Below are 18084 nucleotides of genomic sequence, written 5' to 3'. Positions count from 1 at the left end.
ATACATGAAAACAAATTTTTTAAAAAAAACTAGTCTCTTCACTTCTCAGAGCATTCAGTGACTTTTCAAGAGGGATACAGAATGATACAGAATACAGAAAATGATGCAGCCATGAAAGTATTTAATACGACTTTAATTACATACTGACTTAGGTGCTTCCGTTAATCACAACTGTTGGAAATCCACTCTTGGACTTCCTCAAAAAGCACCTGCCCCCCCGGCCCCCAGTGGAGGATAGCTCACAGAATTGTAGGCATCTCTGACCAACAGGAAAACAAACATAAAAAATAACACCAAGGCACCCTGCTTAAGTAACTCCCATTTCTTTTGTTTTTACGGTATACGTTCTATCTCCTGTTTTCTCCCCAGGCAGCTAAAGAAGCAATATAACCCAATGGAGCGGGGAAATTACAGTCGGGTGAAAGAATTTGTTTTTCAAGGACTGACCCGGTCCCAAGAGTTGAGCTTCATCTTATTTCTTCTGTTATTTTTTGTATACATGACAACCCTTCTGGGAAATGCTGCCACCATGGTCACTGTGACCTGGGAGTCTCGCCTTCACACCCCCATGTACTTCCTGCTCCGAAATCTCTCGGTCCTGGACATCTGCCTCTCCTCCGTCACTGCTCCAAAGGTCCTGGTGGACCTGCTGTCAAGGAGGAAGACCATCTCCTTCAACGGCTGCATCACACAGATGTTCTTCTTCCACTTCCTCGGTGGGGCAGACATTTTTTCTCTCTCTGTGATGGCCTTTGACCGCTACGTGGCCATCTCCAAGCCCCTGCACTACGTGACCATCATGAGGTGGGAGCGGTGCTCTGCCCTCATCGTGGCCTCCTGGGCGGGGGGCTTTGTCCACTCCATCGTGCAGGTTTCCCTGCTGCTGGCCCTCCCCTTCTGTGGGCCTAACGTTGTGGATGGCTTCTTCTGCGATGTCCCCCAGGTCCTCAAACTCGCCTGCACCGACACCTCTGCACTGGAGCTCCTGATGATTTCCAACAATGGTTTGGTCACTACCCTGTGGTTTTTCCTTCTTCTCGTGTCCTACACAGTCATCCTGACGATGCTGAGGTCCCAGGCAGGGGAGGGCAGGAGGAAAGCCATCTCCACCTGCACCGCCCACATCACTGTGGTGACCCTGCATTTTGTGCCCTGCATCTACGTCTACGCCCGGCCCTTCACTACCCTCCCCACAGACAAGGTCATCTCTGTCATCTTCACTGTCATCTCCCCTCTGCTGAACCCCATGATCTACACCCTGAGGAACCAGGAGATGAAGTCGGCCATGAGGAGACTGAAGGGAAGACTCGGACCCTCCAAAAAGGAATAGATGCTTTGAAGTCCAGATTGGAAAGTCAGAACTGAAAATATTTTTTCATAACACAATAGAAGACCCCAATCAACAGACCATCTTGAAGCCAGTTTTCCCTTTGTCCTACAGCAGACTTCTCTAATAAGGACGCCCAGAAACAGTCACCTGTAAGGCTTCCTCTTGGTGAGGGTGTCAGCAACGTAGTCTCAGATCCATAAATTGTCAGCTCTTAAAGGGACTCTAAAGCTTACCTCATCCCAAACCTCATTTTACAGGTGAAGAAATGAAGTCTGAGAGAAAAATACCTCTCAGCTTCTGAGCTGTGGCTGTGCCATGTACAGCCCAAGCCATAAATTGTAAAATGAGCTCCAGGAATCAGAAGTCAAGGCTATAAAACCAGCCACTCCTCCCTGCGCAGAAATCATTTTCCACCACCAATCTGGGACGATCTAAGTTCCATTCTTCTAAGGAAGCCTCTGGGTTTCCCTTGCAAAAGCTGAGATAAGTTTCATGTTTTATCAAAGGTTTCCCAGCTAATTAATGGCAGAGGTAAGGCTGGATCTGAGATACCTGACCCTCAGCTAAGTCTATGATTTATGGCTCCTGCTCCCAGAGACAGGATTTGATAGCATCTGAAACAGGCTCATCCATAAACATTTCTTCTCTTGAAAAGTCCTTGGTTGTCTTCATCTGACCGAGGAATACACTTTGTAAAGCTTTGGGTCCCTTTAAGGATTTCAACACCATCTGCCAATCATTCACTGCCGGCCAGTGAATCTTATGCTGTCTGCATCCTTAGGATGCACCTAACTCACAAGTCCACAGGAAGCAAAGGTTTAAGAATAAATTGACTTTCCACTATTCAAACCTTCTCTTTAAGAGGATAGAAAACAATACTAAATTCCAGTTGGTCTCCTGGCAATCTATTAATTTTCAAGCAGCTGGATGAAATCGGCAGCCAACTAAATTTTGGACCTGATACTCTGATTAGCCTGTTCTAGCCCAGTCTTATCTCCCATGCAGTCTCTGATGGATGTGTGGCTGGACGGCTGTAAAGCAAGCAGAACCACTGGCATGGTGTGACACGGGAGGGAAATACAAGCAAGAGAAATGTGAGCCAAAATACAGCCCATCCCAGCAAGCCCACCACTGCCTACCCTCCCTTGGCATTGGCCTGAAATTGGTCTTTGCTCTTGGGATACGTCACAAATTAGACACAGTTTGTAGGGACAAGCTGGATGTAATGCCACCACTTTAGAAGTCAGATAAACCTCTGGAACGCTTTAGCCAACTGGTCAGGGGTGTGGAGCATGTCTAAATCCATTGCCAGGGGTTTCTCTCTAGAGACTGCTTTCAGGGGGCCTACTGGAGGGTCAAAGGCAGCAGGTGTCATTCTGGAATGGAGGAGCTGTAACAGGAAAGCTGCCGTGGGTGGATGTGAAGGGGTGAGTCCGAGCCCAGACTGTCAAAGGCAGCCAGAGAGACGCAGGCACGGAGGGATGGACCTCAGAGCAAGGCAAGGCAGACACAGCCAACAAAACTCACCCTGCTTACCGCTGGCCCTGGACACGTGGGTGCATCACTAAAACTGGAAAATCTTTTTACACATCTATGTGTGCTTCTTTGGAGGGTGCTTGTTACTTCTGGCCTAGAATCAACATCATTCACCACACTTCTGGCTTCAGCCTTGAATTTTGTATCTAATTACCCACGAAAACAACACCATCAAGAACAATTCAAACTTCCCTTTGAACAAAACAGTACAGAATCACATGCTGCCATAACCAAGATGGCCCTTTATCTGTTAACATCAGCAGGTATTTTCTTCCTTGTAAAATCATTTTTTATTACCAAAAAAAACATACTTTTCTTAAAAATTAAGGTTTCCTTCCTTATGCCTTTTTTTTTTAGCCTTTATGCCTTTACTTTCTAGAAGCAGGTGATGAATTGAGGATTCACAAGAGACTATTTAGTTCCAGAAAAAATATATGCATATATGCACATGTATAAAAATGTGTGTTCTGTGTATATATGTGTGTATACTTATATAAAGACAGCTTAATATGAGAAAAATATGTAGCATATAATTTTAAAACACACACACACACACACACACACATATATATATACACATACTTTTTACTTTGAGACTATCCCAGGATACATATTTAAAAAGAAAGACACAGGCCCAACATGGAGTCACTTCTGCTGGGCCAAGTCACTCAGCCAGGGCCTTATATGTAACCTAATATAGTTTCAACCCTTCCCAGAAATGTAGTAAGTCAGGAATTTTCTGGTCAGCATCAATAAGATAATGTCACATGCGTCCTCTCCATCCCCAAAGGAAGATGGCACCCTATCCTTGCCTCCTCTCCCACACGTAGATGGCACCGGAATGTGTATAGCATGATCCTTTAGGACACTAACCAGATGCATCCATGCCACGCTGCTTGATGCATTGATTGTAACCTCTTTCCTGCACCCCTGCTGTAGAAAAAATTTCAAGATGTCTCCAAACAAAGGGGCTTTGGGGCAGTTTATCAGAGCAACTGATGGGCTGTTCTCAGGCTATGGTCCTCAAGAGGTCTATGAATAAACTCTATCATTCTTAAATAACAGTTGTATTGATTTCAGCTGACACACACAGATGCACACTCACACACTGACTTTTGAGAAACAATTCATATGATATTCTTAAAAGACTACAGTACTTTGGAGACAAGTATATTATATACATTAAAACCCATTTCCCATGAAAAAGTATTTCTTCTCCTTATGCTGTCTGCATAAGATGATGATGAGATGATGAGAATATCTTGTTTGATAACAATCATTTAACATATGGATCCAAATACAGGATATTTAGTTTTTGCTAAACTGCTCAACATTTCCCACAACAGGAAGCTGTATTTCTAAAGCACCTCCTTTTGAATTAGCAATCTTACCTATTGAGCAAACTATTTTGCGATATTCCCTTACCACTAGAGAGAGCCATTCCTTTTCCAAGATTCCTCTTTTGGCAGACCTCTAAGAACTTGAGATTTTTATTTGCAGAAAGGAAGCTTCAAAACCCGTATCTCATTGATTTTTTTTCTCTCCCAAATATTATTTCAGATCTTTTTCTTAGGAGTGGAAACGTCCTGACAACGAGCTTTTACACAGATAAAGAGAAGCAGCTCTGTGGATGTTTCTCTGGGGTTCTGGTGTATTCCTCTCAGGCTCCACAGGTCAGAGTTGGAAACCTCTGCTAGGTCTCTCTACACCAGCCCACTGGTTTCCAAACTTCAGTGGGCATGAGAATCACCCGGCAACTTCACTAAAATGCAGAGTTCTGAGCACCGTCTCCCAGAAGTTCAGCAGGTCTTTTGTGGATACGAGGAATCTACCTTTTTAACAGCATTTGCAGGTAAGTCTCATCTAAGTATGTGGTCTGTGTGCCACCACACTTTGAGACACGCTGCTCCAAGTCAGTACGTTTTAACTACAGACCTTAGAAGTCGAAGGACAGTGATGCCACAGTAGGTCTGAACATGCATTTTTTTTAATGAACTCAATAGTCTAAGGTAAAGTGGAAAAATCACAGAATTCTTTAAATAATAAAAAAACATTTCCTAAAACCTTTGTTTCAATATGTATGTGGGTATAATGGTCTTGAAGTAAATAAAATATGTTTATTAGCATGGACTTCAGTGAACAAAGTTTGAAAGCCTCTAGGCAAGAACATACTCTGTTTGGACTCTGTGAAGCCCTGAAGTCAGGAGGCCCAGTTACCAAACCCTCAGACCCATTAAAATGGAACCGCAGTCCTGGAGCTCTGTTCTGGCCCCTTTACTACATCTGTCCAATATCAACACTCAGGGAACATGTATAAGGAGCCACATCCTGGACCCTGAAGGTCAGTGGGCCTCTCTGAATAGGCCAGGAGATTCCAGCAAGCTAGGTCCAAGAAATTAAAAGAACACGCACTTTTGCTAAAGAAATTAAAATTCGCACCAAACCATTTTAAAGCAGTTATTTTTTTAACATACTTTTAATACAAAACTTGTCAAAAGGCAGGCCATCCTTGAAGACCAAAAGTTCAGAGGCAGGTTGGTGAGGCAGAGCACGTCATTAAACTGGTACTTGTGAAAGATACTGGAAATAATGCTGAGGACGCTTGGTTTTTCCCTTCACCAGAAAAACCTCTCCTCCTCCCGGCTCCTCCTCATCTCTCTATACTCCCGCTCTTTCCCGCCCTATACTCTCTACCCTGCCTCATGCCCCCTGCTCACCTCTGATTCTTGAGTTGACGAGGGCAGCAGAGCCGTCTCCGAACTCCGCCCTCTCTGAAGTCAGACCAGGCAGCCGTTTTAAGTTGCCTTACAATTCCGACTTACGTCTATCTTTCGTTCTCATTTCCAAGGCTATGTTGGAGAATGAGGTGAAGTTTCTGATACCGTGAACACATTTCTTCCCCTTATGGCCTGTGAAGCTGTGATTTGTCTTTTTAAAAATTTCAAAGGAGGTCATTTTTCTGCATCTTTAAACACAGTGGGATTGAGCCCTCTTCTCTCGAGGTCTGAGATTTCTGTGACTTAGCTGGACGTGTGGCCCTGTTTATCTTGTGCAACTATCCCCCAAGAAATGGAAAGAGCCTATAAAAAAGTTACCCACAAAGTTATGTTCTTGTAAAACTGTTACTGATCTCAGTCTGAAATCCAGTCTCCACCTCATTCCATCATTTCTTCAACAAGTACTCACTTATTTGTATATTTGCTTATTTATTGTGTTTATTTTTGAGAGCCTGCAATGTGCTATAAACCCAACTGTTTTTGTTTAGGTATAATTTATATACAAAATTCACCATTACAATTTGCATAGTTCTATGAGGTTTGACTAATATACAATGTCATGGAACTCTCATCATCGAGATACAGAGTATTTCCATCTCCTCTAACACTCCCTCACGCCACTGCAGTAAACACTCTTCATCATCAGGCATAACGCCCTCAGCTGTGTGAGATTGTGGGGCCGCATGTCAAATGCTGCTTTTTGCCTCTGAAGCCCGCATGCTGAATTTCTATAGTCTACACCGCATGGTCCAAAGCTATGCCCTTTGTGAGAAGGGGCTGAACCCAGCCCATGGCACACAAAACCAGGAGAAGGGGGTTCCATGAGCCCAAGGAGTAGTGGAGGGGAAGCTTAGGTTAGCAGAGCTCCTGGGAAGTTCTCAGGAAAGGATATTAAGGAACTTGAGACCAGAGATGTCCTGCCAATGGGTTTCAGCCCTGGGCAAGTTCTCTAGGGATTCAGTGAGACCAAAGAATGACAGTGGAGCATTCTTGGGGTGAAAGGGTTTATACCCAACTTTATTCCCACGGTGGCAGGTCAATCACTAAAATCTTGTCCACTCAGAGTGAGTCTGCAGGCAGCAGGCCCATTTCTGCCTCTGGGCCTCTCTACCCACACAGCCATCTCAGTCTCTATCCTCGGCGCTGCCACCCCTCCAGTCCCTGCTCTTCTGCAGCTGTGCAGCTGTGCGGCCATCCCACTGGGCCACCCAGAGCACTGGGTGGAGCTCTTGATATAGAGTCAATAATAATGCATTGCCCACACCTGTGTAGTAAGCAAGCCGATCAGGGCCAGGTGAGAATCCTGGCCACAGGAACGTTCATTTTATCCACAAGAGACCGTGTAACAGGCAGGACCAGGTCCGTGTTTGGAATCTGTGATTTTACCAAGTCAGCTGACTGACGCATTGCAATCCTCCAGAGAGCTCTACAAACTCTCTTTACAGAGGTCTATCTCCCTATCTCACAGCTTAGCCAGTGTTTTAGTCCGTTAAGGCGACTCTAACAAAAAATACCACAGACTGGGTGGCTTATGAACAACAGAAATTTATTTCTCAGAATTTTGGAGGCTGTGAAGTCCAAGATAAGGCACTGGCAGATTCGGTGTCTGCTGAGGGCCCGCTTCCTGACTCCCAGGCCACTATCTTCTTGCTCTCCTCATGTCTTGCCAATGGGTTTCAGCCCCGGGCAAGTTCACTATGGATTCACTGAGATGGAGGAAATGACAGCAAAACGTTCTTGGGGTGAAAGGGTTACACCCAACTTTATTCCCATGGTGGCAGGTCAATCACTAGAATCCCATCCACTCAGAGCGAGTCTGCATGCAGCAAGCCAGTCCTGCCTCTGGGCCTCTCTGCCCACACAGCCATCTTAGTCTCTGTCCTCCGTGCTGCCACCACTCCAGCCTCTGTTCTGCTCTCCTGCGGCCTTGCAGCCGTGCCACCGTGTCGCCCAGAATACTGGGCAGAGCTCTTTATATAGAGTCAGTAACGGTGTATTGCCCACAAATGTGTAGTGAGCTAGCCGACCAGGGCAGGTGAGAATCTTGGCCACAGGAACCTTCACTTTATGCACATCTCATATAGCTGAAGGCACGAGGGGGCTCTCTGGGGTCTCTTTAATAAGTCATCCTATGGATGAGGGTTTTACCCTCATGACTGAATCACCTTCCAAACACCATCCCACTGGGGGTTAGTTTCACCGTATGAGTGGCGGACGGTGCGGGGGAGGCACGAACATTCAGAGCACAGCACCCAGGTATAGGGACGTCCATGGGCCAAAGATTTAAAGGTCAGAAAAAATTTAACTAACTAATAATCAGGAGTAAATATAGCATCACTCTTGGAATGTTATCTCAGAATTGGGAAGCATTTTCTAAGCATGGAATTTTTTAAGCTATCCCTCCAAAGTTAATAAATAAATAAAAGGATGATGCATTTGACTACATTAAAAGCTGCCATCTTTAAAATGTCTACATAGCACAAAATATCAAAAATAAAATTAATGGTAAATGGCAAGACCAGGAAATAATTCACAAAGCATATTCTAAATCTCAATTTATTAAGGACACCTAAAAATCAGTAAGAAAACCTTAACAGTATGAAAGAAAATTGGACAAAAGAAGAGAGCAGAGAGTTGGAAGGGGTGGGAGGGAAGGAGGAAAGAGAACTTTCTAAGCATATGAAAAGATATCCAACCTTACTCACAATAAAAGACATACAAATTAAAACATTTCCCCCTTTCAAAGCAGGCAAAGACCCAAAAGCCCATTAATACTTTCCATCTGGGAGAGACCGAGGAGAAGCAAGCGCTCTCAGGCTGGTGGGGGTGTAATTTGGCTCAAACTCTTTGGAGGTGAAAGTTAGCAACATTTATAGAAATATGTATACATGCCCAGCAACAACTTTTCTAAGACAAAAAAAGGCAATTCGCTGCTACCCTGGGTTGGGACGTTGTTCTATGCCTGACCAGTGGTGTGACCTCAGCCTCTCTATGCTTCCTTTCCCTTCATCTATAAAATGGGTTAGAGAATAGCAGTCACCATGAGTATGAAGCGAGTCAACTGAGACTCCTGCTGGCCACACAGGAAATGCCTATTCAAGATTTTGCTATTATTATGCTACATATTGATACACCCCAAAACCAATGAACAAGGAGAGCAGTACCTATGGTATTGTGAACCTTAAAAATAAAACAGCCAGTGATTTTAGCAGCAAAATGGGTTTGTTTGGGAATAGCTGAGAATTGCAACTCCAAACGTGCAAGCTATACCAAAACCATAGGCAGGTCCAACTAACAAACGAGAGGAATGTTATTTTATGGAGAAGGAAGAGGACCTTTGAGAGGGATTGTTTTCAACAAAAAGCCTTTAGAGAAAATCAAAAGTTCAAGGTGATGAGGGTTTCTCATTGGCTGAGTGGCAGGTGTAATCGATTTCTTCTAGAAAAGTTCAGGTCGTTGGCTGGAACAAGAATCAAACTGTTTTGGCTGCCTTTGGTTTTGTTAAACTGGCACTTGGAGTGGTGCTGGGGTCACCTTAGGGATGTGGCCCTGAGCAGCTGGCAACTATGTTAGTATTCCTATTTATTCAAGTCTTTATTGATCAAAGTTGACAGACCTGCTTTGATCAGGAAGAAAATCTTTGTCAGGGGAGACAGACATCACTGTGAAACATTAACGCTGTGTGAATTTTTTACCATGGGCATACAATTTTTCACAGAGTATTTTTTAATAGTATAAATTTGAGCAATTTATTGTATTCTTGCAAACCTCAGATTCAAAACCCTTTAGAAAAGAATAATATTAACTCTGTAAATATTAAAATAGAAAATAATGTGGTACAATGTATGACATGCCATCAGTAAATATTAACTATTACTCATTTTATTCAACAAATATTTGGGCTATATGCTGACAAAGCAACAGTGCAATAGGCAAAATCTCTACCCTCATCGAACTGAGTTCAAATCCTAGTTTACATTAATGAACTATATGACTTTGGGAAGGTTATTTTCCTAACCATTAATCTAAAGTACTTCTCCAGGTTTCTTCTATTATATCACCCTTTCACCCTGTCACTTTCTTTATACAAGTTATTACTGATATTTTCCTATAAACTTTGCAATAACAGGGTTATGGACAGTCTTATTACTGCATACCCAGCATATGGAACAGTGAGTGGTGCATGGTAACCACTCAATAAATAGTCCTTAAATAATCAATAAACTTGGCTTACCCATGCCTCAGTTTCTTAATCTTTAAAGTGAGTATCAAAATAACGCACACCTAATAAGGATGTTGAGAATATTAAAGAGAAAGGACAAGTAAAGAAGCTTAAAAAGGTGTATCAGACAGTACAATTACTTTATTAAATAATGGTTGCTGTTTTTTCTCCCCCATACAACTATTTTTTCCCTTGAATGTTCAGCCATGGGTCTGTCAAGTAATATTTCTGAGAGAAAATAAGTTGCTATCTCTTGAGGGGAAATACGAAATCAGCAATAAAACAGGTTAATAATTTACTACTAGGATCTTCAAGAATGACATCCATCATCATGCAAGTCTCACACACACCAGCTTGTACCCTGCACTCCAGTCGTTCACCTGTGTATTGTTATGCAGTGGCTATCTCTACCTGGTTCCCTGCCCTCACGCAATATGAGCTTATCTAAAATATAAATGATTTCCGTCCCACAGCTGTTTGAAATCACCCTCTCAGACATGTGCATTTCAAATCCTTCAGTGACCTTCACCCCCCAACCTACCTTATCCCCTTTTCCACTCACAAGCCTTGTCAAATTTTACTGCTTGAAAATTTCTTTCTTCTCTTTCTATCAGGGACTAGGCTCTTGGGTATATATTTCTGGAATACTGCATTTACTTCCCAACTATCTCAAATTTCCCTTACCCTCCTCTAATTCAGCTGGTAAGTCACCACCAGGTTATTTTCATAAGTCATTGTATTACTCAGGTTCTCTCCCTAACAAAATCTGTTCAGAACTTCCTCCTTTGGGTTTTATTTTTTCCTTTGGCAATGACACATTTAAAAAATTTTTAATGTGAAAAAAAGACACTTAACATGAGATATACCCTGTTAACAAGTCTTTACGTGTACACTTAATTATTGCCGATTGTAAGTACAATGTTGTACCGCAGATTTCTAAATTTATTCAGGTTCCTTGACTGCAGTTGTACGCACGTTCATTAGTAACTCCCCATTTACCCTCCTCCTTGCACCTGGCAACCATCATTCCACTCTCTGAGTCCATGAATTTGACTATTTCAGATTCCTCATATAGGAAGAATCATGAAATATTTGCTGTTCTGTGACTGGCTTATTCCACTCAGCATAACGTCCCCAGGCTCACTCATAGTGTGGAATGCCACAGAAATCTCCTCTTATTAAGACTGAATAGTACTCCCTTATATGTACATACCACCTTTTCTTTATGCATTCAACCATCAATGGTCATTTAGCCTGTGAATAATGCTCTTCTCTTCACCTTTGTCAAATGACCTCCTTTTTTAGCCCACAAGACATCTATTGCTTCTATTCTTTCTCTTCTCTACAGAGCCACCCAGGGCAGTTTTACCACATCTTAATGAATTTCCTCAAGAAGCTGTCAAAATGCCAAGTCCTGGTTTCTGCTGACCTCATTCTGGTGTAGGTATCCCACAGTCCAGCAAATCTGGAATGTCCAGGCTGGAAAACAGGGGGAAGCTGAGTCTTCTTGATTTCTGGAAGATACCTTTATTATGTTTTCTGGTTGTTTCTTGCCACCTCTGATTCTGAAATGATGCTCTAGGTAGCACACAATTTTTACCCTCATTTCAAACCATTTTGGGAAGCAGTTACCTTCTACTCACAGTTTTGCTATCAGAAATTATGTCTGATTTAAAGTATGAGATCAGTGGACGAGGAGGTAATCAACTAGGGAAGGAGGTGGCCTTCGGGATTCCCGTGACAGAATTCTGGTGACAGAATCTTTTAAAGATGACCCGAGCGGGGTTAAGGAGGTAGCAGGCGGTGAGGCCAGGACCCCGCCCTGGCACTGCAGGTCGAACAAGGGGGCAGCAGGGAGCGCGCAGGCGCAGCGACGCAGGACAGAGCGGCTTCCCCTGCACGTCCCAGGAGGTGCCACAAGGGGGCATCCTGGGCGGCCGTTATACGCGGCGCCCGGAGAAGCGGGGCCTGCGCAGTGAAGTGCAGCGCGCTCACTCCAGAGCAAAACCTCAGCGTTTTAATCTGCGTATCGAGTAAAATTGGAGATCTAGCTGCCAAAAGGAAATCTTAATATATAGCCCTAAAAGGGAGCAAACATATGGTTCCACTGGGGCTCGAACCCAGGACCTTCTGCGTGTAAAGCAGACGTGCTAACCGCTACACTATGGAACCAAGTGCCACAATGCATTCCCAGGTTGCATGAACTCCACACGTGGCGTGAGCTCAAATTATTGCCTGGCGATCGGTCACAGAAACTTTCAGAGATGTCAGACTGTCACGTGCAACTCCCCATCCACGCTTCTTCGATTCTTGGCACCACGGGGCGCCGCCGTTTTCCCGAGAAAGAAACGCGTCCTGGCTCACCGGCGGGCGTCCTGGGGCCAAACACAGCTCTCGTCTTGACAGAAGAAGCATAATTTATTTTGACGTGGCTCTGTGGCGCAATGGATAGCGCATTGGACTTCTAGATAGATTGAGGGTATTCAAAGGTTGTGGGTTCGAGTCCCACCAGAGTCGCTTTTGTTCTGGTAAAAGGATGTCATATACAAAGAAAAGCATTTCAAATCCCATCCCACGCTCCTGGTTCCAGCTACTTTCATCTCTGAACCGCTTTCATGTGGCTCCAGTTTCTGGTGTGAAGAAGAAATTAGCAGGATGCGATAAAAGCGAGTAAGACTTTTTACCCCATATTGTTATTTTGCATCAGAAATAAAATTTTTCAGTTGGTCTGAAACTTCAGTAGATCAGGATTGCTCAAATTTCCTAAAAGTAAGCATTGGCATGTCTCATACCAGGCTAGTCAAGTGGTTAGTGGTTAAGGCATTGGGCTTAAAGTCTAGTGGGTTTTATCTCTTCGTAGGGTTCAAACACTGCTTCTAGTAAAACTGGTCGGTTTTTCCAAGCCTGAATCATTATTCCCCAATACCTGTGGCTGTAATCTTAGGGATCCCGATGGCTAACACGAGCCCACACAGCCCAAAGGCTCAAATGGTGGTAGCACGTTATTCTGAAAGAATATCGTTTTGCCAGATTCAGAAATATTAACAGCTTCCGAAATGATGGTTGGGAAAGTATAAAGAAAATGTCCACGTGAACCTATACTGTACTGTGGGATAGGGGGCGGGAGGCACAGTGTGCAGTGACCCTCCACTCTTTGATAGTAGCCTAAGCTATTTAAGATCTGCCTTGTGCCAAGTACTGTTCTGAACGCTGAGGTTGTGGGAATGCAGATTTTTTTTTAAGTAAAACCAAACAAAAAATAAAAGCAACGAAAGACTTAGAGCTTTACCAATAATGTTACTGCCCGGCTTCACTTACAGGACAGTGACAGAGGGAAGAGAAGGTTTATAGTCAAACAAATAAATAGAATTTCAGATGGAGATTAGTGCTATAAAGAAATAGAACAGGGTGGCACACAACAGAAGGACAGAGAAGTTTGTAAGGACAAAATTACCCCATTTGATTATGGGAATTATTCACCTTGATAGGAATGTTCTCTCGCTTCTCTACCAAACAAAAACTTCCAAGCACCAGTTCCACCCCTCCTCCTTCTCTACTAAAAGCCTTCTCTGAGGGGCCCTCCTTCAACTATTCATTCATTCCTTCAGTCATTGGACAACAGTTTTTGAGAGTTTGCTTTATTCAGGCCACTGACTCAGGCATTGGTGACACACAGGGAGTTTGTGTCCTCACAGCAGAATCATTCCAGGAAGAAAACAGACTCCTCCAACAGGTGTTGAAGGTACGTTGTGGTGGGTACCGCAGTAGGTACAGACTCAGAGGTCTCAGTATTCCTAACCTATGGTCTCAGTATTCCTAACCTGTCTGGGAAGGATGGAGCAGGCGTCTCTGGGGCAAGTCCTGATCCCAGTCTTTAAGGAGCAGAGAGAACTTGCCAAGCCAGTGGAAATCACACAGTGGGAAACACATGGCATTTCAAGATGGGAGGGGTGGGGGATGGACCATAGGAAAAAGCACCATAGTGGGTCAAATGAGATACAAACAGCTCTACTTACCTCTCTATGCTTAGCAAGCCAGTTCCACACTGTTTTACACTTGATTATATACAGTTTTGGACTTCTGCTCTCAGTGTTTTGTGCCTGTCAATCTAGTCTGTTTTAGGAGATCAGGAAACAGATCTTCCTGCTCTCCTGCATTCAGAGCTGTACTGAGCAGCCATTGCGACCCCTGCACGGTTGTAACAAGCTGAGTTCAAGCCAAAACTCACTAACTTCCCCCAGGATTCACTTGATGACACACACAGCTCCTGTCCAGGGGGCCTGGTTTTAGTTTTGCTGGTTCAATTTCGACTTGGATCAGGGACACTGATAAGAGGGGCTGCCTGTGTGACCCCAGAAGAGTGGAATAATTTAACGAACATTTTTTTCTTCTTCATTTATTTTATTACGAAAAGAATACATGCTTATCTTTATAAGTCCAGTAATATAGATATACCTGTATTAGGTCATGGGTCAGAGAAGGATTTAGAGGAGGAGGAAATGGTGAGAGCCTCCACTCACACATTTCATTGCCATTTCCCATTTTTATTGGATTGTTTTCTGTCCTTAAACATCTCTTTTGTATATATGAACATCAAATATACAAGTATATATAACTAGAGAATACATATTTATATACATATTCTTTAATTTGTTCACAAATATTATCCCCTACCTATTGGTTAGTACCATGTGTTGTTTACATAACATAACATACATACATAATGTAACATGGCTATCCTGCCATAATGGATTTTTTCCATTGAAATACAGTTGATATAAATATGATATTGGTTTCAGGTATACAACATAGTGATTCAACAATTATATACGTTAGTAAATGATCACTACTTGTTGTTTGTCACCATACAAACATATTACAATATAATTCTGTATTACCGAAACTGTACTTTCATCCCCATGACTAATTTATTTTATAATTGGGATTTTGCACCTCTTCATTCCTTTCACCTATTTCGTCCATTCCCTCCCCCATAACGGATTACTTTTTAAGCTTTGTTCATAGGTCCCGATACATTTCTCCCTAAGAGAATGCAAACCTCGTGTTCCCCCACATAGTTAGTGGAGTGTTACCCAGACTCCAATAAGAGCTAAAATGGTTGTAAGGCTCCACCTGATAGGATTCCCTTTATTTCAATGGATCTTACCCATGCCTCAAGGAATGACATGGAATAAAGCAGCAGGATGAGTGAAAAAAATCACTGGAACAACAAGGGTTTGAACTGCCCAAGTCCACTTACTTATATGTACATTTTTTTCAATAAGTATGTTAGAAAAATATTTTGGAGATTTGCAACAATTTGAAAAAAAGACATTTTCTTTCTCTAGCTTATTTTAAGAACACAACAGGTGGAATTGTATTAAATTTCTGGAAATGGGAGGCTCCATTTTTTAATCTCTTCCTTAATGAATTCTTGAACTGGGTGGACCAGAATCTGTAATTGTTTTACGAGGAGCTGCTCATAAAATCCAACCGAAGAACTGGCATTCAGCCCATAAAACTGTTGATAAGACCTTTATGACGACAAAATAGTTAACTAATGCATACCATGAATAGTTTTGTTTAGTAGCACCAATACAATCCATCAGAGAGTAATCAAAAGCGACTCAACCGGTTAGCGCCAAATTAAGGTTTTTTTTTTCCCCTCCGCTGCTCACTCAGAGGCCCTCCCAGAGGTCCTACATCTGAAGAATTCCTCTTGGGATGTTCCCGTCAGGTCGCTAGTGGTTGGGGATTTGCCTGGGTGAAGGGCAGGCAGTTACTTTCTTCACGGTCTATCCGCGATGGGAGAAATGGAGAAATGAATACTCCATTCCTCCAAACGTTTACTTGATCTTGATTTTGCTTAAAACTACCATGTACCACGGAATTAGGAGACAGACTCAAGATTTTAATCCCACTGGATAAAATTTAATCGTATTGGATTTAATTGGAAAAGAATGCGGCCACATGGCCTAATTTACGGATAGAACACACAAAAAAAGCCCTCCTTTCCGGGCCCGAATGGCTCACTCGGTAGAGCATCAGACTCTTAATCTGAGAACCTTAGGTTCAAGTCCCTGTTCGGGTGGGGGCTGTTTAAAAAACTTGGGCTTGTGTTGATACTACTTACTTACCGAGCAGGTGGGAGCTTATGAACACATGGATTTACACCCTTAAGGAGTTTTACAAACCATAGGGTAAGGCAGACCGGCTGAGGGCTTTACAGAAAGTGCCTGGTAACTTTCAATTCCAGTCGCAGACTGAAGTTTTCCAACCTTCATGTTATACTTTGCCTCCGGATATATTTTGCTTAAAACTACCATGTATTGTTTTTATAATCAAAACATCAGTGAACACATAACCAAGAACAATGTACATCTTTGACAGGTCGCTGTCGTCAGAGTGCTGATAAGTCATGGCCCCGGCAGTAGTTGTGCAAGCGTTTGGCACTGAGCGATAGTTCGCAGGGAAATAGTTTATTGAAAGCGCGGTGAGAAAAACGGAGGCTCCAAGAAATATTTCAGATCAAGACACGCACCTATAAATCACATTTCCAGCTGGGAAGCACCCTTTCCCAGATTTTTATCCCCCTGGTGGGGCCCTGACTTGGGAGTCTTGCTGCGGCGTTGAAGACAGTCTTCACGTCTGCGGTCGATGAGAGAAACTTGCAAGCCCACGAGTCGTCTACACTGGGAACCAAAGCCAAGACTTTCTGTCTGTAGATCAGGCGTGACAGCCACCACGCCAGGAAATTTCAGGACAGGCGCTGCTGCCCAATGTCCGAAGTACATGGTCTAATTATAGGTGTGGGTACAGGCCACTCCATGACTTGTGACTCCTCTGAGAGCTGTAGACCCTTTGTGTCCTCATAGTGCTGTAGTAAATACTGTCCTCTCATTGGTGTAAAGCAGGTGCACATACGAGTGTGTGGTGAAGACACCAGCAAACGGCGGACGGGGAGGGAGGTGGGCCTCGAAGGAAAGGAATGGACTCCAGCCCTGCCGGAGAGCGCAGCAAAACTTCTGCCGAAACCCGGGATCGAACCAGGGACCTTTAGATCTTCAGTCTAACGCTCTCCCAACTGAGCTATTTCGGCGAAGATGAGCGCTGGTTTTGCCCTGTTAAGGAAATTTAAAACAAATGAAAAACCCTCATCTTTTTAATTCTTATGCTCACCTTCCAGATAATACTATTTTTCATTCTGAGGGTTCGACAGCAGGGCAGGGGAAAACTGATTCCTGTCATTAAGGAAAAAAACTCGAGTTCTGCCTTGTCCCAGGCTATCTTTTATCGTCTTCCTAATGGTTTTCCTACCTCTCCCCGGGCCCTAATAGGAAAGACAAATGCTTAAGTGCTCCCAGCACAAGGTCTACATGGTCTCATTCAATCCTCACCACCACCCCCCTTCCCTGAGGTCACTGTTAAATGAAATAATTTGCCTCCCAAATCAACCAGAACTGAGCTAGAGCTACCCACTCTCAAGCTCAAAAGTCTTGGTCGAGACAGACTTTTTTTGTGTGTTGCTGTTACTGTCATTTTTCACCCTTCGGGAAAGGGAAAGAGAATGAGCTCAGAGGAAAGGAGAAAAGAGCTAGAGGCCTCGGCGCTGTCCACCCCGTGTCCTCTCCTTGCCCTGGCCTGCTCTGTCCTTAGTCAGGACGTGATGGGAGCAGAGACTGTATTTTTCAAGGCGGCCAAAAGTGCACTTGGCCATTTTGCAAGGGACTTTTCAGGAAGCCCGAAAAAAAGTCCGAGTGTTCGCCACAGCTCCTCCCCTCCTTTCTCTCCCTGCAATGCCGTGGAGCCCCGCGACTCGCCCTCCTCCAGGAGGAAGTCGGCCTGGCCCAGTCTGCCCACCCCACTCCTCTTTCGACCGGTGGCCATTGCGTCCCTCCAGCACATACCAACAGGCCCCAGTCACATGAATATGGGTTTAGCAGTTTGAGCATAATGGGAATATATTTCCGTGAAATGGCCCCTTGCCTGTTTCAATATGCATTTTTTGTTTCCTCCTTAGGCTGCACACTCTTTAATAACAATAGCTACGATGTATTGAAATTTTGCTTTTAGGCAAAGACTCAGTTCAGTACTGAGCGTACATTGTTACCTCTCACCGCAAGGTTATAAAATGGATGCAATTCCTGACTCCCTTGCTGCTGATGAGGCAGCTGCGCTTTGGAGACAGGCAGGTCCTCGCGGGTGCTGCGCAGGCCGGG

At 43.8% G+C, this 18084-nt stretch overlaps 1 protein-coding gene and 3 non-coding genes across 4 annotated transcripts; 2 read left to right on the top strand and 2 right to left on the bottom strand.

The window, feature by feature from the left end:
• Positions 1–394: 394 nt before the first annotated feature.
• Positions 395–1330, top strand: LOC108403121 (olfactory receptor 4D11-like). Its single transcript, XM_037011896.2, has one exon. It carries the CDS (start codon positions 395–397, stop codon positions 1328–1330), a length of 936 nt encoding a protein of 311 aa, XP_036867791.2.
• A 10634-nt stretch (positions 1331–11964) lies between these two features.
• Positions 11965–12037, bottom strand: TRNAV-UAC (transfer RNA valine (anticodon UAC)). The gene has a single exon. It is a non-coding gene; the product is annotated as a tRNA-Val (tRNA).
• Positions 12038–12295: 258 nt separating this feature from the next.
• TRNAR-UCU (transfer RNA arginine (anticodon UCU)) lies at positions 12296–12382 on the top strand. Its single transcript is given in 2 exon segments — positions 12296–12332; positions 12347–12382. It is a non-coding gene; the product is annotated as a tRNA-Arg (tRNA).
• Positions 12383–16891: 4509 nt separating this feature from the next.
• On the bottom strand, positions 16892–16964 carry TRNAF-GAA (transfer RNA phenylalanine (anticodon GAA)). The gene has a single exon. It is a non-coding gene; the product is annotated as a tRNA-Phe (tRNA).
• Between the last annotated feature and the right edge of the window lie 1120 nt (positions 16965–18084).

This window comes from Manis javanica, unplaced genomic scaffold, assembly GCF_040802235.1.
Source record: "Manis javanica isolate MJ-LG unplaced genomic scaffold, MJ_LKY HiC_scaffold_25, whole genome shotgun sequence".
NCBI lineage: Eukaryota > Metazoa > Chordata > Mammalia > Pholidota > Manidae > Manis > Manis javanica.
This window is presented reverse-complemented; position numbering and strand designations above follow the sequence as displayed.